Source organism: Parambassis ranga, chromosome 10, assembly GCF_900634625.1.
Source record: "Parambassis ranga chromosome 10, fParRan2.1, whole genome shotgun sequence".
Classification (NCBI taxonomy): Eukaryota; Metazoa; Chordata; class Actinopteri; family Ambassidae; genus Parambassis; species Parambassis ranga.
Genome location: NC_041031.1, coordinates 16,208,084 through 16,230,266, shown reverse-complemented (window position 1 = coordinate 16,230,266; position 22,183 = coordinate 16,208,084). Strand labels below are relative to the sequence as shown.

Sequence of the window (22,183 nt, the reverse complement as noted above, 5' to 3'; positions counted from 1 at the left end):
CTAACATGGCAGTCTATGGGTATTGTCTCTTAGTTGCCACTTGCTTCTGGTTAAACAGCCATGTGAGTTTAAACCTCATATAATAATGGGACCGTATTAATAAGAGTTGAAGCATATTTGAACATCCATATGTGACGAGGCATCACATGTGAGGATGTGTCAGGCAGGTGATATTAATATTGTGTTACCTGTGAACTGGCAGCTGAAAGCCGTGTTAATGCAGAGCCAGACAGTTTTTAACAACTTCATACACCCACTGGAGTTGTAATTCTATATTATATTTCTGTAACATAAACAAATATATCTCTGTTACACCTCTGTCAGCTTCTCTGCCTGATTAAACCACATTATCTCGCAGAGACAACAGTTATAATGGCATCGTGTATTTCTGATTTCCTTTCCCTCCCTGTCATCAACATATTGTTTGTCTCCACCGTTTAGGCCTCGGCTGCTCCTGGTGAGAATCTAGATACACAATAAGTGTGTCTTTGCCTTTGTTCGTGCCTCTGAGCTTCCGTCCTCTAGCAGTTCTTCTAATTTTATCACACATCCCTGCTTGCAGTGCATATTGATAAATGTATTCATGCTCAGTGTCCGTCTGCTGCTGCCTGCCACTGCCAGTTTAGACTGTTAGTCATCCTGATTTCTCTGAACAGGCTACACGTTGAGGCTGATTCCTGGTTTGTAGCTGCACTGCGGTTTGTCATCAGCATCACTCAAAGAACAGTTTCTACATGTGCTCAATGACTCAAACATATTTACAGCACAGACATGAGGGTAGTATTCATTTTCTCATCTAAGTCTCCAATCCATACATTTGACAAAATGGCAAACATTTGCTTCAAACCTGTCTGTTCCTTTTTCCTTTTTCTTTTTTGCCATGTTTCATACATAATTGTGTTGCTACGCTGTTTTGCTGCTTGCGTATATATGCGCTGTTTTTACATGAACTCTGCACATCAGGCAGCCCACAGAGTTTTGTCAGTGCCATTTGCAAGACTCGCCAACAACCAGCCCAATCCTCTCTACTTATCTACAGGCTCCACACACACAGCTCCATTGTCTGTAATGATATACTAGCGCTATCTTTATGATGGACTTTAATGCATCCTGACATCTGCACCAGGCTTGAACACCCTTGTTATTAATGCAAGACACTATGCAGCAGCTCGTACAGTGGATTTCTGTCACCTTAGCTGTTCTGACTCTCCTCAGCCCACCTGGTGTAAATCCTGCCATGTAGCTCATATTGTCTCCGTGCTTTGCTCTTCTTGCCAGATTTAAGTGAAGGTGTGAGAACTGAGTGTGAGCATAATGAAAATGAAGAGCAGGGCTGTGAATATAGGAGATGTGAGTGTGTGTGTGTGAGAGAGAGAAAGAGAATCAGTGCTAATTTGTGCATGAAAGTAGGTTTGTGGAATTTAACTGTTATTTGTTGTGTAATGTACAGCAGCAGGCGGCCAGCAGGAGGCACACATACAGCAACCACCCAGTCTGAGTGTGGTCAGAATGACCAAAAACAGTATAGATCCTTGCTGGAAACCTTTACGCATCAAGCCTCCCATTCTGTAGTACCTATACTGTGCAGTATTAGTGTAAGGCTATTGTAAGGCTGTTTGCTTGCTTTCTATCCGAGGCAGCTGTGTTCATGTCTTTTCTGGTGCACTAAATGTGAGGCCTAACTATTTAATAGTCTTATGCCTTGTGTGTCAATTTTTCGCAGTGAATCCTGCACCACTGGCACAACTCAAGACCCCATTAGCTTTTCAGACGATTGATTGAGGATCCTGTCAGTGAGACCGGCCAAGTAAGCCACCACATCACAAAAAGCTTAAGCCAAAGTTTAATTGATCAGCATGATTTGAGAGAGACCAGGTCTGTACAACATTACAAGGTATAATGATGTATCTACCATTGATGTTTATACACTTTGTGAAACAGAGTGTATGTGCTAATTGTTTGCTTTAGTCTGTGCGTTATGTTTAGGTGTAAAAGATGACACAGAAAAATTCCAATTAGCACCTGAGCTGTAGTTTGCTGTGTGGCTCCCTTTATCTGCTTTATTCAATTCTCTGATATATGGTTATGAAAATGAGCCAATGAGGTATTTTGGACTTTATTCTACATCTATAGTGCATCATGAAGATCAGCCAGTTGTAGTTCTGTTCAGCAGATAATATGACAATGGCTAACTGCAGCCTGTTGCACAATTTCATACCAACAGTAGGTTTTTAAATATTGAGCAGAGAAGTCTGCGTCATGCACCGAGTCTTAAAACAGCACTGTTCATGTGCTAGCAAAACCCCTCAGTGACTACAGCAGCATTCAAGTAAATAATCATGAGCTGCCACTGAGCTGGAGGGCCGTCTTTTTCTCGGCTGCCCTGCACCTTTTGACGGGAGCTGACTGGTGTCTGCACCTTCTAAGTACAGGAATGGAGGATAGCAGAAATGTGGAGGGCTCTACCTGCCCTGACAAGAGCACAAAATATTTAAATTATACAAATGATTATCCTTAAGTTGTGCTTTTTAGTGTAAGTGACAGGGGGATCAAAGCACAGGTTTGATGATGGATTAAATATCCATAAAAACATTTTTTTTAAATTGTATTTATGTTTTAGTTTTTTGACATACAAGCCGTTGTCTTATCAATAACAATGAAGAAAAGAATATATATTGGCTCTCAGAACAAATAGACATTTTACATTGTAATTCATTTCTGACTTATTGAATATGAATAAGAACAAAACTCTTCTGCTGTTTGTGTTGTTGTTTATTTATTTATTTTGCCCCACATTCGCAGACAATAGTTGTGTTTGGCACTTTTAGTGCAGCACAATATGAAAAGGAGCTTCTTTTGTTTGTCATTTTTTTATGTTTTCTCGAGCCTTACAGTCATCTGAAGAAAACAGGCATGATAAATTAATGGGGGGATAAATGGGAAAACGGAGAAGGCAGCACAATGCATCTAAAATGTGTTGAGTGGTTTGCGGCCTGACAAAAAGTGCAGGAAGTAAATGATACAAAATGACATGAGAGAACAACTAAAGGTGGGGACTGGTGGGTGGGATGGTGGGGCGAGCTTTAGCTTCATATATCTTCAGTCTTATGATGATGGTATTTATCTAGCTCCTTTTTTTGTAATGTAGCGGTCGGTGCACATCTGTTATCAGCCAAGCCTACATTTTAAAGCACCAGGAGATGAAGCTCTACTGCCATCTATAGGAAAGACTCATGTAAGAGCGTACTTCAGTTCAACATCATCAAGGTCTTTATTAGTTTAACAAGTTTAATTTAACATCACACTCTTTTAATAATAACATATAGTGCATTGTGTACATCGTCATGACTGCAACATGAACTGTGGCATCAGTGTTTTGATTAAGACTTCACTTACATGAGGTGACACTTCCCTCAGCAGCTCCTTTTTTTCACACTGAATCTTCCTCCTCTTATTGCCACAACCATTATCACCTTATTAACATCACCTGACACTCAACAGCACGTCTAAATTAAATGAAATGATTAACATGATTTTTTTTTACATATTTTAAAAAAACAACATTAAACTCATGTAGACATACTGTCTATGGGAAAACTTGTGTGTGTGTGTAGTGTTAATTACAGTAAATATGGTGGAACATTAGGTATTAAAGCCAGTTACGTTATGGTGAATTTGACAGTGGGGAAGTACATGTGATGCTGTACAATGTCACCAGCAAGTGCTTAAAATGAAATGTTGCAGTCCAAATGCATTTCATTCAACTCCTAACACAATCACTTCCATTGATTTAGTCCGTTCCCTTTGAGAAAATGAATGTCAGCCAGGTTTGAAGCAAAAAATGAGTGTTGTTTTACATGTGCTGGGCGTCCATGATGTCCAGATACTTGGCATCGATCATTTTAGGAAGCAAGCTGATCCTGAAACAAAGACACAGAACACATTCAGACATGAAAACAGCAGCTTATAAATCAAAATCCATGTTTTTAGCAACCATAGGTTAGACACTGAAACCTGCTTGTATGCAGGTTTCCATGGTCCCGCTCTGCCCCCTGTTGGTACACTCACCTGATGGGGACCAGCAGGATCATCAGAAGGGGAAAGACCATCTTCATGTAGGGCAGAGGATACATCCCGAACGCACACAGGATGATGAGCTGGATCATCTGCACCGCTGTGACGTAGTGGACCTTCCTCTGAGGCACACGGCGGATGTAGTGTGTAGGAGGATAGGAGGTCTGGGCAGAGAGGTATGAATTATGCTTCCAGTGCAATTATACTTTACATAAAACAGACCTGTTGTTGCAGATAAATTACCAACTTGACGAGACGAAAAACATCCTCCGTTGCCTGATAATGTGGCAATTTGATGAAAATCAGTCAACAAATCACACCACAGTCTCCTCATTTCCCTTCTGCTCACCTGTTCCTTTAGCAGCAGGGCCATGCGGTCCACCATCTGATTCCCATCAAGCGAAGTGGCTGCAATGTAGAGGAAGAGGCCGTGGAGGACGGGCTTGGGGATCCACTGCAGTGGAATGGGCAGCATGAACGCAGACAGGCCGATCAGGATGTTGGCAGCCAGCGAGGTCAACCGTGTCTCTTTCACACTGACGATACTGTAGTAGGCAGAGAAAAGTACTGTAATACTTATATTGTGGTGAAGAAACCACATCTGCTGATACAAATGTGTATTATGGTCAAAAAGAACACGCATGTAAGTGGACATGTTTATTTTAATCAGTATTTGAACCGACATGAAAAATTACGGACAGGTAGACAGGCTGGATGTCTTTCGGGGCACTGCCCTTGTGTCAGCTTTTACTCACGCCGCGTAGAGGTGTCCGTTCTCTACGTGCTGTTCTACTTTGGCGAGCTGACGGGCGTGCAGGGAGGAATGTGGGAATGCAGCGTGCATCCATGGCAACCCCAGACAAGACATGAGGATGTTGATGAAGCCAGTCAGCATTAAGTCCCAGTGGAATGCTGTGCCTTTTAACAACCTTTAGTGCAGACATTCACACACGTAAGTTTTAAGTGGTTTGTCAATGTATTAGCAGAACATCTCTTCTTACTCATGAGCTTCTGGTGTAGCTGCCATGGAAATGAACATGAAAATACAATATGACTTTGTACAACCTATTTCCTGTCATGGCTTGATAATGAAACATCAAATTGGAGTCTTACTTGTGTTCTGGTACATGTGTGAGTGAGATGACGATGTTCTGGTCGATAAAGATAAGCAAGGCTAGGAGGAAGCCCAGCCCAACTGCACTCAGTGCATTCATTCCTGACAGCTTTTCAAACTGTGGGAACCTGAAGATAGGACCATCGTGGACACTGAATACAGGGACTGTACAGAGGAGAAAGAAAATGTTGACACCAAACTTAAAATAAAAGAGTGATGCATGTTGTTGTTGGCAGCATTGAAAAGTAACAGATTAGCTACCGTACATCAGATCAGTCTCATGTTAGTATATCTTGTTTTATTTAGCCTTCACTTCCTAAAATAAAACAAAAACAAACAAATCTGCTCTGTGCTATATGGTGTGCTGACTAGTGAGCCAGCTCAGTAAATATTAATATTTAAATATAAAGAGTTATGATATCTAATACAGCTTGTATTTTATTCTGTGTATTTTGTATTTTGCGGTAACATTTTGAAGGTAACCTTCCACCAATGCCTGCTCGTAAGCTTTGTTTTAGTCTGTGAATTCTCTCTTTTAGAACCCACGCTGGGTTGAAAGTTCACAGCAAGCAAATAGTTTTCTTTCTTTTTTTTCTTCCAACGGTGTAAGCTACTGTGTGCCAAGGTTGTGACTTTTAGTCTCAAGGGTATCCTCTTCTATCAGTTCTTTCATTTGAGAAATCTGTACTCACGCTGTATGTCAAGGAAAAGGTAGGCGCCAATGAAGGAGAATATCACCACAGAGATTGGCAAAGCACAGTCAGACACCACCTCTCTGATTCTGTCATTCAGATACGGGCTGTGGGGAAGAGAATGAATACATAATTCAACATATTGCAACTCCGATGTAATAGATTCTACATGTGTTTTATAGCAGTATTTACTGCAGTTACCTTTTAAGTTTGAAAAAATGATTCATGTCAAGTCCTGAAAGGTTTAGAGGAATGAATCAGCGACATCCCAGGAGTCACACACGAGGCAGACTCTCGTTTATCTGCCTCGTATGTTACACTATTATAGCTGAAGGGTGAAATTTTTTGTGCATGATTTGAAACCTGCCTAACTCATAAGTTTGGAGACTGTATGCAGCTTTACAAGCAGATGGAAGGTAACTAACTATTCAGAAAGACCACTATACTCAAACACAATGGTGAGGTACGTTGATATTTTTATGGAAGAGAATTAGGACCACTGAAAATATAATAATTAAAAAAAAGGTCATGGCGACTTCTAACTTTAATCTAAGAACTACAGGTACCTGTAAGCCAGGGACTTCCAGGAGATGGTGTAGAGATGTACAGGAGGAGAAGAAGGACGTTTACCTCAACATGTCAGACTAGTTTTCTCAGAATTTGTGGGAATAAAGCCATGACTTTTTATTCTTATTATTTCAGTAGCCCCAGTCCTCTCCCGATTCTGGTCATTGCTCTCAAATTCTGTGGTGGAAGGGAGAGGTATTTGGATTTTTTGAGTACGTAAATAACATATGGCAGCAGCAGTAATTGCAGCCATGTTCTTCAACTTAGCTTCTCAGTTTAGCAGAAATAAGACATACATGTGTTTCTACAGTTACTGGCAAAAGTATAAGTGCATCACCCAGTGTGCACGGCTTGTGAATTTTCACAGGAATGTCTCCATAGACATCCAGTTCCTAATGCTGTAAATAGCGTGTAACAGGAAACAGAGTGGAAATGTTGAGGAAAACAGGCGTGTTGGTGTGACTTCCTCATGTCATTGTTTTTCTGTAGCTCCTTCAGCATAATGAGCACTTTTGAGACAAACTAGTTGTTCCCTTTATTTCCCTGTTGGTACACCTGTATATTCTCTACGTGTCACTTCTCTTTGTTAAAAGCAGTGTGAAGTTTACACAGACTAAAATATTCAAAATCAGGACTTGTTGTTTGCACCAAATTTTCCAGATGCTTTTTAAAGCCCCTGATACGTTCAATATGTTTAAAAACTTTTGGTCTGTCTTGCAAGGTTGAATGATATTTGGCTGCACAGCTTGAGCTTGTTATGACGGAGGTGCAGTTTCTTGTAAGGGGCCAATAGAGAACATTTTGTTCGTGATGCTTTTATACTTGAGTTAAAATTTCAATGGAAAACCGTGTGTACCTTGTGGACTGTCTGTTTTAATTAATGTAAAATTCAAGGATGCACTGTGAAACAGAACTGTGCCTGCGTATATTCAGGTATAATTAGGATTGAACGGTTAAGACCTTCTGAAAAGTGATGGACCTGTACCTCCTCTTGATGAGGTAGAGGGCGTAGCCCAGCCAAAAAGTGCCCAGCATGAGCAGCAGACAGAGGATGGGCCTTTCTCTCGTGCATAACACCAAAGACTGCGGCAGGAAGACCGACGCGTGCCCTTCAGCGTGTCCCAGCAGCGACGTTGTCTCATTATGATGCTCAAGCGCGTTCGCCGCCTGCTTCTTTGTCTTCTCCAGAATCTCATTAATCTGCTGAAGCACCAGCGTGCTGTTTGTGGTCGCAAGCGTCGGCCCGTGATAGAAGTGCCTGAAAGCTAAAGAGAATGGAGGGAAGAAGCACTGAGGGACAAGGCGTAACATGAGAATTCTTGTTTCTACTGACACAAGTGAAAAAAGATCCATTTTGGATCAGAAAAAGCATTATTAAAAAGCGGAGGGTGTAATATAAAACTTTTACACTGCTCTCCTTTCACATGTCGGGCCAGCTTGTTAGTAAATCTCCTTTTACTGTGTCCTTCCCAGTGTGTTTTCAGTTATTCAAGTAGTTCTCAGTTTAGTGCAGTTTGGCAGAAAACTGCAGCAGCCTGAGGCTGAGGAGAAAGAGGAAGGCTCTATTGAAATCCACCATATGCTCATCCTTTTCTCCTGTGACGTGTGGTAGAAACAAAAGCATCGTGAAGACTACATAATGTCTGTTGTCTTACAGCACACAGACCACACCTATGGTTTGATTAATGCCTGCTGTTCTTATAAAGACACCGTTACAGTTATGTATATTTGTTGGGCTGTGTAACCTTCAGTGGGGGGATTCACATATTTAGGTTTGGCTCTACTCACTTTTAATGGTGCCTTTCACCGCATCACCAACAAACGCTATGGAGATGAACAATGCAATGACTTCCTCTGTTGAGCTGGGAGATAACAGAGGCATGTTGTGATCATTCATGTTTTATCAAGAACTGTTGTTTTCATTCGCCCGCAGACAACACAGTGAAGTCAAGGCAAAATGGCATCTAAGGTAGCATGGGTGTACTTCAAATGAAAAATAACTGATTAAGGCTGAAAACAGGAAGTCATAACAAACCTTCATGTGCTCTTTCTTATCAGTGATTCCACGTAGGGTTTAGTAACTCCTATAACAAGTATTTCGCCCCTTTATCTGACGTGTGTAATGGTGGCAAATGTGAGGATGTGGGAGTGCTGCTGTGTATTCACCGTTTGAAGAGTTTCATCAGCAGGCTGACATTGAATAAGCCTCCGAGGATGAGGAAGAAGCTGTTCCATAAACCAATGCAGGCGTAGAAAGCATCAAAGTCGAGGTCGTAGTCATCACAGATACCCCTGATAACTATAAATTATACATGCCACACACACACAGATGCAGACTCATGTATTTATCATTTTCACAGTACCTCGGATATTTAAATAAAAAACATTTAATGAGTTCTTGATAACATCAGTTCCTGTAAACAATTAGGATCTATTTGATGCAAAGCAGGTCATGCACAGAGGTGTTTATCAGCGCTGCCTGTGGTGAGCAGCCACACTGATTCTATAGTAAGCATGAGCTGCAGCCTAGTTTGACATGAAATACATCCATTTTTCACTGAAGACTTAAAAACACCTGATATTCCTACATTTCTGAGGACATTTTTGTGCATCTGTTGTGCAGGAGGTAGTCCGATTAATGGCTTATATAAAAGTATTAATAAAAAGGTTGAATAAATAATAAAAGGTGTGAATGCAATATGCTACTTTTTCACACTTTGCCAGTATAAGTGGCAATAAGCTATGAAGATGGTGGATGCAGTTCATCCTGGCTGTTGGTTTGTCTCTGTTGGTTTGTCTCAGTGAAGCACATGCATCCATGCAACCATCCACTTTCTAAACAGGTTTTGTCCTGGTCATGGGGGCTACAGCCTATCCCAGCTGTCAATGGGCAAAACAACCATTCACACTCACACCTATGGCCTATTTAGATTCCCCAATTGACCCAACATGTTCAGCTTTGGTATGTGTTTTTTTTCTTCTCAGAGCTGATGTCAATATCTTTTTCTCTATTCTCAATCAAGTGTTTAGGTCCATATTTTTAGGAAAGTTGAATGATAACACTTTGAGAATACCCACCACTTATAAAGATGGCCAGTGGAGCCGTGGTCAGCGGAATGACGAGAGGCGAACCAGCAAACAAAGAGTAGATAACTCCTCCAATGCTCTGGCCAACAATGGTCTTCTGAACATCTGTACACACACATTTAGAAGTGTTTGTGAAAGATGTTCAACTTACTGTAGATCTGCATCAAACACTTTTTTCTTTACCCATTTCTCCTCTGGTGCTTTCATCATTCAGTGACCCGAAGGCAATAGCAGGCAGTAGAATGGCGATGTAGAGGAAAATAGCAGTGGTGGTGTACTTCAGCAGCGAGCGGTCTTTTCCAATAATACCTTAATAGAGTATTATAACGGTTATAACAATCCATATAACATAAAATATCTATTAAATGCGTATTTACAAGATAGTGTTCGTACCGTCTGTGAAGTCTGAAGGGTAAAGAGGAAGTCTGCGTCGGAAGTCATCATAAACACCTTTACCAGGTTTGAAGAAGTCTCTGCACTGTGGAGGACAACAGTCAGAGCTGTCAGGGATCAGACACAGCTGCTCTTTGAGTCTTAAGATTAAAGACATGATTTTTTTCTCACAACAAGCTAGCTAGTGTTCTTCCACTAAGTCAAGGCTCCATTGTAGTGAATGTGGTGGATTTAAACTTTTCTAGCAGCTGCCATATTCATCTGATACAGCACCCTCAGGCTAGTACCTGAAGAAGAAGTTCAGTGACTACTGAGTAGATGGATTAAGTAGACATGAAGTTAGAAAGTAAGCTGCAGCAGGGTAGCCTTGGTTGGAGGTGTTGCCCTATGAACCAGTGAGTAGATGATCCAGGCAGACATCCAGGCATGTGATCAATCTGCTGGCTACCTTAAATCCAGCTGTCAATAGGCGAAGCAGGGTTCATGTTGGACAGGTCGCAAGACAACCACTTACACTCACACCTACAGCTAATTTATATTCCCCATTTAACCTACATGCAAGTCTTTGGTATGTTTGAGGAAGCTGGAGGACCTGGAGAAAACCCATGCAGGCATGGGGAGAGCATGCAGAGGTGGCAGTGCTAACCACTGCACCATCCATCAACCACACCTGCACGTCCGTCAGTTGTGTTTTTGTATTGTGTCATTTTGGAACTACAGAACAGATTTAGAGGCACTTAAATTCAAGGTGTGACCACAACCTGTCGTTAACTGAACACTTTGATACTCTACATACATGCTTTTCTCTCTCAGCGGTGCTTGGCCCATTCCTTGTTCTGGAGCCCCCTGCCGAGCACACACATTTCCACTTAATTTAAAAACTGGACATAATGAAGTAGTTTATCATTACGTGGAGCTGCACACATTCTGCTGCCAGCTCCATGGAAGACTTGGCAGCGTCTTTCACTCTGTTGCCCAGCTGCTTCTCATTCCTCAGGCCTGGCTAATGGAGTGTGGAAACAGGATACTCAGATAATCTGGCTCAACTACTTTACTGCACCACATCTTTATATGCCTGGATGGAGTGGGAAAACATGAGGGTGGTCTCCACATCTGGAGAGACCCAACAGTTAGTAAAGGATGAATGATGTTTTTGCATGCTTTGTTGGGCAGATTTATGTTTCCATATTGCTATATTAGCTCTTTTAAAAGTTAGTTGAGTTGCCATTTATCATTTCTAAACTGATTACAGCCAAGAACCTCTGTATTACACTAGCGTCATTGCTCTTATTTCACACCTGCAGCACCTTCCCCCTGCGCGGATCTGAGTAGTCCTCCACCTTCTCTTCAACCAGCTTCTCTTGGACTATGGAAAGCTGTTGTCTCTGGAAGACAAGCTCCTGCTTGAACTCCTCCTGGGTCTTTGTCTCCAAGAGCTTCTGTCTGAAGGAGATGTCTGAGAACATTGTAGCAAATGTTCTGCCCAGTTCGATGGCCGTCTTGGTGCTTTTCTGAAAAACATGATGGGAAAATCAAAGATGCTTCCACAGATCCCTCCATTCTGTCAGGTCAAATTGTGATTTTCAGAAGGCAATCTGCTAAATAGCATTTATTATATTCGTCTAATAATCTGATGCAGCAATGCTTATGGAGTTCTCGGAATTAAACCTGCTTGAACACAGCATGGTCTTTTTGCCATCTAACGCTTACAGTTTGTTGGTCTGTAAGGTTCTGTAAGTAAAAATGTCCTGAAACCCCATAAAAACCTCACACTTTCTCTCCCAAAAGACTCTATGTTTACTTTGTCATGTATGGCTAGAAAAAGCAGCAGATATCCTTTATTTTGAAACACATGAAGGAAGGATTTTTTGTAGATTTCAGATTATGTCAATCATAATTGATGTACGAAGGTAGTACTGTAAAAGTTTCACCCAATGAGATGCCAGATTTTTATAGATTTAAACCTGTTGGATAATATTTGACGTTACCGTTCTGGGCGGGGCGAGGATGAGGATGACGTAGCGAGCCTCGCAGCAGTTGACTCCCCAGTTTTGCGGCTTCTCCAGGCGGGCGATGCAAACATGACGCCTCTGCAGGGTCCTCACATTAGAGCTGTGTTAATAGAAGTTTGATTTAAAAACCTTCAGTTGTCACAGTTTTGGTTGTTTTTAAGAAGGAGCATTAAGTTAAAGGCCAAAACAGAATCGTCACACAGATGAACTCACAGAATACAAAGCCAGGATTGCTGGTAATGAATTCCAGTAGAAGTCGCAGTCACACCCTGAATGGTCTCTGAAAGAAGGTGAACTGTGGACACACAAAGTGAGTGATCAGACATTCTTACGTTTTTACTTCTGAGTACTTTTAAACATGTGCTTCTCTCACCATTAATGTCTTTCCCTCCTGCATCTGTGAACAGAGAGTTCATGACCTCGTCCACATCGCAACTCTGGTGGCCGTCCTCCACCACGTCGCGCAGCAACCGCCTCAGGACCTCGTCTAAAGTGGCAGCTTTCTCATCCAGGAGGATGCTGGCCTGGGCCAGGAAGCTGTCCAGGTCTCTGTGGGCACGCACTTCCTCCTGGAAGTTCATGGGCTTCACATACTAGTGGAAGCAAGAACTGGTGTAAGTAAATCGATTGATAACAATAACAAATCCAGTCACTTCATTTTCAACACAGTTCAGTTTATTGAACTGTGACATATTTATGTGAACACTCAGTGCAGTGTCGCTTTAAAATGGGCTTTTCTTGGTGATATATTTAGGGGACCTCTCAGCTGTAAAGATTGGGCAGCCCCAGTCTAAGTCAGAGGTGCCAGAGGTTTGGGCCTTCCAGTGTAACCAGCAAATAAATTTCCCAGAAACTCTTTTTTTGTGGTTATGATTGTGACACACAATCAGAACAGTAAAATCGTACTTTTCTTGTTGTGTTTAAAAGACCAATTCCGGGTTTGTCAGGATCTGAAACACAAGAATCACAAAGAAGTTAGAAGTTCTCCGTCTCCGTTGTTCTGAGAGTGAGAATCTGAAATAGCACTCATAATCTGAGGCGTTTATGCTCATATATATATATATATATATATTCAGAACAAATCCTTCGAGCGCCTGCGTTGAAGCTCCGTTACCTGGAACTCTGATCTCGATCTCGCTGTTGTAAATGTGGTCCTTGTTAGTGGCAGGTGAATCCTGTCCACAATCCTCTTGCTCCCCATCCTGCAGCTCTGTGGATAAAACATTAATGTATCAACCAAGTCTCAGTCTATAAATATATGTATATATATATACATATATATATATATATATATATATATATATATATATATATATATATATATATATATATATATATATATATATATATATATATATATATATATATATACATATAGACACAGGTTAGTCATTTTAAATGAGCAGAGGGATCTGTGTCAGAATGAATTCACTTTACTAGTGAGTGAATCACATAAAAGAAGTAATAATAAAGGTCATAATGCTGGTCTGTTGCTGCCTTCTAATGATAAGTCACACTGAGATACACTGTTCTCTGTATCAAGGTTAAGATGCTATGCTAGCCACATTAACAGTGTCTCCAGTAAGGAACAATTTATTTTGCCCTCCCACCACTCTGCCATCTGTTGACAAGCACACAGCGAGAGCGAGAGAGACCCAATAAAAAAACCCTCTTAAACCAGACATGCAGCAATATAACAACAGCAGCCGCTCGTAAATTCCTTCATTGTATAGAAGATAAATATGGCTTCTCGATTGCGGGTTTTATGGAGGAAGAAAGAAACTGCCTCAGAATTAGATAATTAACCTTAACCCTTTATGAACAAAGCTTTGAGCTATGATTATTCCCTCTTCCCATCATTGACTCAGAGATCATCTGCCTCGTTATTTACCCATTAATTAACCTCTCAACACACACTGAAGGGACTGGCTGTGCTCACCAGCATGTGAAATGGGTCATCAGTGAGCAGCCAGAGGCTCTGGCATTAGCATAAATAGCAGATGCAATATATTTAGATATGTATTATTACATCCAGCATCCCAAGCAAAAAAATAAATAAATATCTGGTATATTGCATATCAAATACATAAAAAGCAGAACTTGGCTGAGAAAAGCAATCATTGTAAAAACAGTATAATGTGTGTTTCTGCAGCTACGCACCCATGTCTTGGAAAACATAACCATTCTTAGACCTCCCGTCAGATGGAGCCTCTGTGGGAGGGAAAAAACAAATATGATGTTTACAAAAACACACTCAAAATCTTTACAGCTTATTTTGTTGTTGTGATGGAGTGCACTTGTGATGGAGTCTTCAGTGATATCAAATATAAGAACTTTGACTCAAACAGGACAGTTTTAAAAAGTGAAGAATAAAATAACTGAGTCAACATCATATTATCCAACATAAGAACAAGAAGCTGTTCTGCCTTGAGAGCTAGTTTTCTTTTATATGGTCTATATTTCTGAACTCTTGTCCATCATGTTGATTGACAGGTGGTCAATGAGAGGTAAAACCCTAAAGCCCACAAGTGGCTGACGTTCTTGATAAGTAACCCTTCGGAGAGCAGGATTAATGAGAGAGTGAGAGACGACCAACCGGGGGTTTGTTTTTAGCCTAGCGGCAACCTCCTCGGCTGGAGGATGGAGGTGAACATTGATACAGCATGATTGATATTGATCCAAACTTATACTGCAGTTGATGACGCACTCTGAATATTCAGTAGGGTATATAGATAAGTAAAGGTCATGGATTAGATCAAAACAGACCTCTGACACGACATTAAACACCTGTTGTGTGCCAAGCAGCGTTTAGCATAATAACCTTACATATAGTATTTTAAAGACTGAATAAATGAATTAATTAAAATTAAAGAATATAAATACACGCCGTGTGACACAACAACAAAAAAATATAATATATAAACATCAATAAAGGCTCCTAAATGTATTTTCATGGAGATATGTGACAGTTAAGCTCATGCTGATAAATTGGGTGAAGCTGAACTCTGTGTGGACTGAGAGTTTGACCCTGAGGCTTCAGTATATCTCTCTTCACACTGACAAAAAAAAAGTTTTGGCACCAGCAGGTTTCAAGGCTACAAAAAAAAAGAATCAACCTTTGCTTGCACTGTACAGAAGCAAAGAATTATCTGCACTGACTGAATTCTTCTTCTGGAATGTGGCATTAAAGCACTGGAACAATGTAAAAAAAATAAGGATGTCTTATTCTGGAAACTCTGAGGAGGATAATAACACCATCGTCATGTGCTGAGAAACTGAAGAGAGATCCCTTCAATCAAACATCTGATGCCAGCTGTGTCTGATGTTTGTGCTGGCGGTCTTGTATCTGTGAAAACGCCACCGCAGCTGTGCAGACGAGCCGTTCAATGCCCGAGGAAGGGTTTGGCTCCGGAGGCTCCAGAGCAAGGCTATATATCTCAAAGCAGATTAGACAGAACATTCCCAAGCCTCCCTGCACTTCACAGGAATCTGCACAGACAACAGGGTGCCTGCAGCTTAAGCAGCGAGCTGCAGATGGCAGAGCTGGCTGGATTGAGTCTTCACTCATAAAGATGAAGGTCAGCTTCAGTGTAAATACTACATCTTATCAGGAAGGAAATCAAAAATAAAGATCGATCTAAGATACATCTGTTCATTGCAGTTGGTGTGAAGACTTAAATGATGTTTCTGCTTCAATAGGAAGAATGACAGAGTGGAGAATATCCGCTGTCTGTCACTGACAGCTACAGTAAGAGTCCATCTGACATCATATTTTTACGGGCTGTCTACAACCCGGTGTGGGATGATTCCTGTCAGTTTGATGTTGGCAGGCTGACTGATTTCTCTATTTACAGTGACAGACGTGTAAAATCAGCCTTGATTTTTTTCCCTGCTCTTCCACTTTTTTTAAATTGAAACTGCTGCTCAAAATAGTCTGAGCACCTGACCCTGTTCGTGAACTGTTTCACAGTCAGTTTGGTCTCCGACCTTTCACCCAGTGCCCTGTTGAGGCTGATATTTTTGGTTGTTTGTACTCGCATGCAATTTCCTTTTCTGCCCTGCTAATGTTCTAACATTTTATGTTATAGGATATTACACCATTGTCTGAATGACAGATGGGCACATTTTTCTGGGTTTTGTTGTGTATTTGATGTAATCTGAGTATAATGTATGTGGAGAGACTTGGAGGAACGGTGGCTACAGTTTTTACGGATGTCACATGACAGAATATGAGCTCAATTAATTAGGAATTTGTGAATTTCTGTTAAAAAAGCAGTTTTTAAACAAAAAAAATTCATGAAGAAAAAATTATTTTCTTAACAAAAATCAACGTTAGTACTGTACATACTGTACACATACAACATTCATTTACACATTTTAATTATTATCCACACATTAAGACGTTTTCACACTGCACAGAACCTCATATACATTTATAAATATTATACTTGCTTACTATAATATATATATATATATATATATATATATTTGCACTTTTCACTCATAAAGTGAGAAGTGGAAACACAAATGCTAGTGACAGCATGCTAATGTTATTGTTTAGCTCATGACAGAGCTCTGCCCTTAGTAACACATTGTGTCACCTCATCCTTGATGAGTTTATAAACATTTCTTTTGAACCTAAAATAGTTTTGCATGCCACAGCTGTTTTAACAGCACTTTGTTATCATTTGTCTGTCTCTCTGGAGAAAAAGTCAGACTTTCTCCCCCACCGGTGTTTTGCTACCACCGTGACATACAGTGGGCAGACCTTGAGCAAAAAGGAAACAGAAGCATCTTTGTTGGTTCTCTTGAAACAAGTGCACTGAGCTCCAAAGCTGTGTACTCTGCACAGAACAAGGTCTAACCGTGACGGCAGAGGGGATAAATGTAAGAGCTTACTGTAGCTCGTCTTTTGAATATGAAGGCCAGCTTTTGAACTGCGTGCGTTATGAAAGGCTCTGTGCTAGAACTCTTATGCTGTCTGCTAATCAACCTTATCAAGTCTACATTTGACCACAGTGGTCACTCACAGCTGTGCCTTCAAGTGTAGATCAGAATATACACATCCATAAGCTTTGTTAGAAAGCAAACAACAGGAATCAGGAACTGCAGCTCATTCCACTCCAACACGTCAAAGGCCGACGATAAGCACAGCCTAATATTTGTTCACCAGCAGAGTGAATATAAGACCAACAGCAATAACACCCACACTAGTGCACATGTGATGATTTTCTCACATTAACCGGGTTTATATGACATATGGCACACATGATTTTCTCAATGAGCCGATTCATCTTAATTACTGGCAGGTTGTGGTGAATTAAATAAAACCTGCCAGTTTGTGGGGTTGAAAGTCATTATAACACAGGCTTGTTATCTACCAAAGGACGAGTGGAAAACTTTGAAATTTGCCAAATTAGAACATAAGACATTTTTTCTGCAGGATAATCTTTCTGTAATCCCTGACCTGAGAAAACTCAAGCATGACTGTTTAACCTGTTAGTGGCACTATAAGACACTTTTTCATTTACTGTCAAAACAACAAAGACAAGCAGCAAAAAGGACAATAATCAACATAGATTCTGGTGAGAAGCTCCAGTTTCAGCATGTCTGCTCTGTCACTTGTTTCCCACTTTGCAAAAGAAATAAAACTATTTCTAAATAAAATTCATACACCGGGCTACCATTAAAGGGTTAAATCAGATTGAATGTATGCAGGTCCGTTGTTAAAACCCTCTATGACAGACGAGTGTACCAATTATTGCCATATTGTAAATATTGACCCATATGCTTTTCTTTGCTTTGCTTATTCCAGCTCCCCTGACAGTGACAGCATCATCGTGTACTTTCAATATCGACAAAATAAAGGCATAAAAAGTATTAATAGCAACCAAAGAAGAAACATTAAGAAGAATGATAACATTTCACTTCATCAAGATGATCACATCTTTTAAACTATAAAAACTTTAGCAGTTTTACAAGTCAGCAAACAAGCGTGCACACACACACACGCGCGCACACACACACACACACACACACACACACACACACACACACACACTGTAAAATGGCTTTCTCCACGTGTTTGACACAGTTGGCTCAGGTAGCACTGTGAAAGACCTTTTCACCCCACTCCACCCCTGTAAAACTTACCAGATGGCACAAAATGGAGGACCTTTTTGGCTTCCATGTTATCCAGTTTTTTTTGTTTTGTTTGTTTTTGTTTTTTTTTTAAGAAGCTTCCCAGAGGTCAACCCATCATCATTTTCTTTGCCCTGCTCCCCTGTTCTTGAGGTCCTTTTCTCAATGTCTGTTACAAACACACTCATACACACTCACGCTGAGGTAAGATCACCTCCCTGCACCTCCTCTAGGAGCACATGGAGGAGGAGGAGGGAGGGCAGGAAGATAGGGTGAGAGGGGTGTTTGTTTCTGCTGGGTCCCTGTGCCTATAAAAGGGAATATACACTGCATTCATCAAAGCAATAATTGGAGTTTGGATATGAACATTGTTAGTGTGTACTTGTATCATTTTGCTTCATCAGTATTTGAGTTAAAATGTGAATTTTATGATTAGACTCAATTACTGTGATTTGATGAATGTTATTTGTAGGATTCATGATAAAATGTCTAACTTAAATGTTTATGTTTATCTAAAGTAATGGGATACATTTTATTTTTTTCCAATGCATATATGCAGGCTGTCAGGATGAGAAAACTATAAAACAAAAGAAAACATAACTGATAACAAATCAATATACTGAGAACAATTAATGCTCATTGTGAAAACCAATTTGTCAACATCATTGTCCTGTTTCTTGGCACCTTGGGGCCTTTTTGGCACATTACTGCCACCAACTGGTAATAAACGGAACAGCAATAGTTACACAAAGATCAAGGCTGGACTACTTTTAGCTATTGAAAGCTCCACAACTGCAGTATACAGTCACTTTTCAGGTCAAAGGTCACTCATTCACACTCTTCTGTTTATGTTTATGTTTATGTTTAGTTGCACAGGTGTTGAGATGTGTGAAATCATCATAACTGCAGTTAACAATTATGGGATGTGAAATTTGCTTATAGTCTGTTTTAAATCAGTTATGACTAATATATAATGATAATTAAAATTGCAACACAAACATCAGTCTATCCTGAAATTGATAGCTGCACTGATGGAACACATCTATGACTTGTTTGTACAGACTGTTCCTGACTGAAACAATGTTTGCTTTAGCCTGAATGTGTTTATCTGACAATTGGGGAGACAAATTTAGTTACCAGGGTGGAATGATAACACAACACAGAGAGAAGGAATGACCTCTGCAGACCTCATTCTGCATTCAAAACAAACACGCTCCTATGAGCTGGTGAGTTTATCGTGGTAGATTCCTTCCATTGAATTCCTAATTGCATGATGTAATTACTCTCATTATAGCCGCTTGTTATTTTTCTACAAGTTACAAGCCTTGTAAAACTTTACAGGTTCTTTTTAATTGAGATCAAAGGTGGTTAAGGGGAACACCTCGGGTGCTCAGTAAAGTTTTTATCTCGTACAGGCAGAGTTTTGATGGCGGGGTGAATAAAAACAAAATAAAGTCTGATTATGACATGTTGATGAAATGTCTGAGGGGGAGGAGTGACTGTTCTCTAGTGGGCCAGGAGATGGCAGCAGCGGGTTGTTTAACGTTGACAGCAGAAAAGTAACTGCTTAGGATTTAATAATAGGACTCATGTGTCTAATGTTGTTTACTCAAGCAGCTCTCACTCTCATTATTATTATTATTATATTATTATTATTATGTCTGTGTTTATGGTTCTGTATATGTATTCTGGAGTTTCATCAGCAGAGTATTAATAAAGTAAAGTTGTGTCGTCAGTGGGTTTGTTTGGTCCACTGTGAAACATTAATCAAACGCCACATGCATGCCTGGGGGTCAGAACTGAGGGAAACAAACAAGTGACACATGAGGTGTGATCAGGAGAGCACAGAAAACACACATCAATTTCACATGTTAGCAGAAAGAAACTTTTCATTTTAACATGTGCAAGAAGGCCATTGAGAGTCACTTAAGCCATTTCATGGTTGAATACTGGGTGACTTATAAGAGCCACTGAATACATTTGTTGGCAATATTTCACCTATTGGAAGCTATGAATGTGTAACAGAGTGCATGTCGGAGCGTACAGTGATCACTCTGCAGTCAAACATTAAATCCACAGACACACACACAAACAAACTAGTGATTGTGTCAATTCTGTGCAGACTGAAACAGAATGTGTGCATTTATCTGAAATAAAAATTCATTTTTCAAATAACCTGCTTTGAATTTCTATGTGCTCATGCTAAACTGCTGCTAATTAGTTCTGCACTCTGACGTTTGCCCTCAAAGGTCAACACATCTAAAACGAGACCATTTTACCTGCTATCAATCCACACAAACAAAATACAAATGCATGCAAATAAAAAGAAAGAATTTCATACGTTTGCCCAGTTTTATGTCCCTAAAATAGATTCTATACTTTCTGCTGCCTTTAGATGCTCCAACAGAGCAAAGAACAAAAAAAAGAGTTCATTCACAGAATATATTTAACAGCCCTTACCTTCAGAAAAACAATTGACGGTGACATCTGAAATATCCGCTTCCTTGTTGGTCTTCATCAAGCTGTTTTTTCTTTATGTATGTGTGTTGTGTGTGAGCAGCAACATGAGTGGCCTTGCGGGCAGGCCCACAGTTAGGAGCTGTAGTCTGGGTGGCTACCAATGAATAACACCTTAATGTCGTCTCTGCCAATCACAGAGGAGCTGGCTTTAAGAACTGACTTTGTAATTCACAGCAGTGTTTAAACAGATTAAGGATGTCTAAGTATTTATGTAGCTCAAAGACTGCGATTACTGAGGATGTATGGACACTGAATGCTGGTGCACATGTGCATACATTATATACAGTAGCATCACATGTTGCACAAGCAGTCATTGAAGCAAAACGTGAGAGCGTGGTCTTATAATAAAGGGTAGAACTACAGTCACAAGCTGTTTTCAGAAGCAATGACAATCAGCTTGTTCTACCAGGTAGCTATACACTCACTGTTTAACAAAAGTGTCTTATTTTTTCTCTTTTATTCCATAAACTTTACAATTATGGGCCAAAAATAAAACCTATTCATACTAAAAAAAAAAACATGTGTAATACTACTCCGATACATTAGGGGGCGCCGTGCATCTCTACGGTTGGTTTGCTGACATACAGGTGGTGTCGTTGTTTGTGTGGCGGTCATGCTTGTGCGCGAATTTTAATGTTGGGCTAGGGGACAGCGCGGAGGACGTGTCCCATAGTGAGATACCGAGACGAATGTTTAAAGAGAACCAGAGGCGGAGCAGCAAACAGCTGACAGCAGCCGGAGCTAAGCTAACAGTGGCGGCAGACATGTTAGCATCCCCGCCAAGGTAGCCGGACTAATTTAACCAGGTGTAGCTTACGCTTTTTTGGCGATTTTGGCGCTGTAATCAACATTCAGCATTCATCATCGTCATCAGTGGATCATGTTGAATTTTTTGTTTATCGGTGACCCAGTGACCTGTAAATGCCGCTGCCCACGCTGTCACACAACACGTAGCAGCTGCTAGCAATTAATCGTTGCCGTGACAACGCGGCGCTTGCACACCTGGAAACATCTGAATGGTGGATGGATGATCAGAGCAATTGGAGTTTTGAACTGGCACACACATGATCTACAAGCTCTTCCAAAGGTAAGACCCTCTCTTGTTATTATTGTGCAGTGTTGTTTGTTTGGCCTGCCGTGAACACAGTAACTTTACATTTGGTCCATTTAGAAGCTGTTTTTGCATCATGTTATTTTTAGTTAGTTTCTGACTGTTTCTGACACTTGAGTTGATGATCCTGCTGTCTGGCTGCTAAAACAGTGTGTTGTCATTCATGACTCACAACAGGTGACTGCATACAGACGTGTCACTGAGGTGTGTGAGGCTGGACATTTTTTAGAGGAAATTAAACACACCTTTGCTGTTTGGGCCCCTGTTGCATTTATGGTGACGATAAGGCAGAGTGTTGGGAAGAGGTCACATATTCTTTGGAGTTAATGAGCAACAAGGAGGTAATCAGTGACCCTGCTTTTTGTGGGCCCTGTCAGATGTTTCTTCTCTCTCGTCTCCAGTGGTTTAATCTGACAGGGTAATAGACCACAGTGAGACTGAGGCATGAACTGTGAGCTTCACAAAAATGGTG

The 22,183-nt window shown here is 40.6% G+C and overlaps 1 protein-coding gene across 4 annotated transcripts; it reads right to left on the bottom strand.

The window, feature by feature from the left end:
* Window positions 1–3,462: 3,462 nt before the first annotated feature.
* On the bottom strand, window positions 3,463–20,664 carry LOC114442665 (sodium bicarbonate transporter-like protein 11). 4 transcript variants are annotated; one of them, XM_028416431.1, is made up of 20 exons: window positions 20,541–20,664; window positions 14,100–14,150; window positions 13,054–13,149; window positions 12,846–12,889; window positions 12,313–12,532; window positions 12,153–12,234; window positions 11,916–12,039; window positions 11,226–11,438; window positions 9,928–10,012; window positions 9,718–9,843; window positions 9,526–9,639; window positions 8,614–8,746; window positions 8,236–8,309; window positions 7,433–7,712; window positions 5,881–5,987; window positions 5,188–5,353; window positions 4,830–5,003; window positions 4,424–4,619; window positions 4,069–4,238; window positions 3,463–3,920 (listed from the first exon to the last, which is right to left on the bottom strand). In XM_028416431.1, exons 1-20 carry the CDS (start codon window positions 20,596–20,598, stop codon window positions 3,854–3,856), a joined length of 2,580 nt encoding a protein of 859 aa, XP_028272232.1. In that variant the 5' UTR covers window positions 20,599–20,664; the 3' UTR covers window positions 3,463–3,853. The 4 variants fall into 4 exon arrangements, with proteins under 4 accessions (XP_028272232.1, XP_028272233.1, XP_028272229.1 ...); XM_028416432.1 differs by lacking the exon at window positions 20,541–20,664 and adding an exon at window positions 18,093–18,223; XM_028416428.1 differs by having other exon boundaries at window positions 12,153–12,532.
* Between the last annotated feature and the right edge of the window lie 1,519 nt (window positions 20,665–22,183).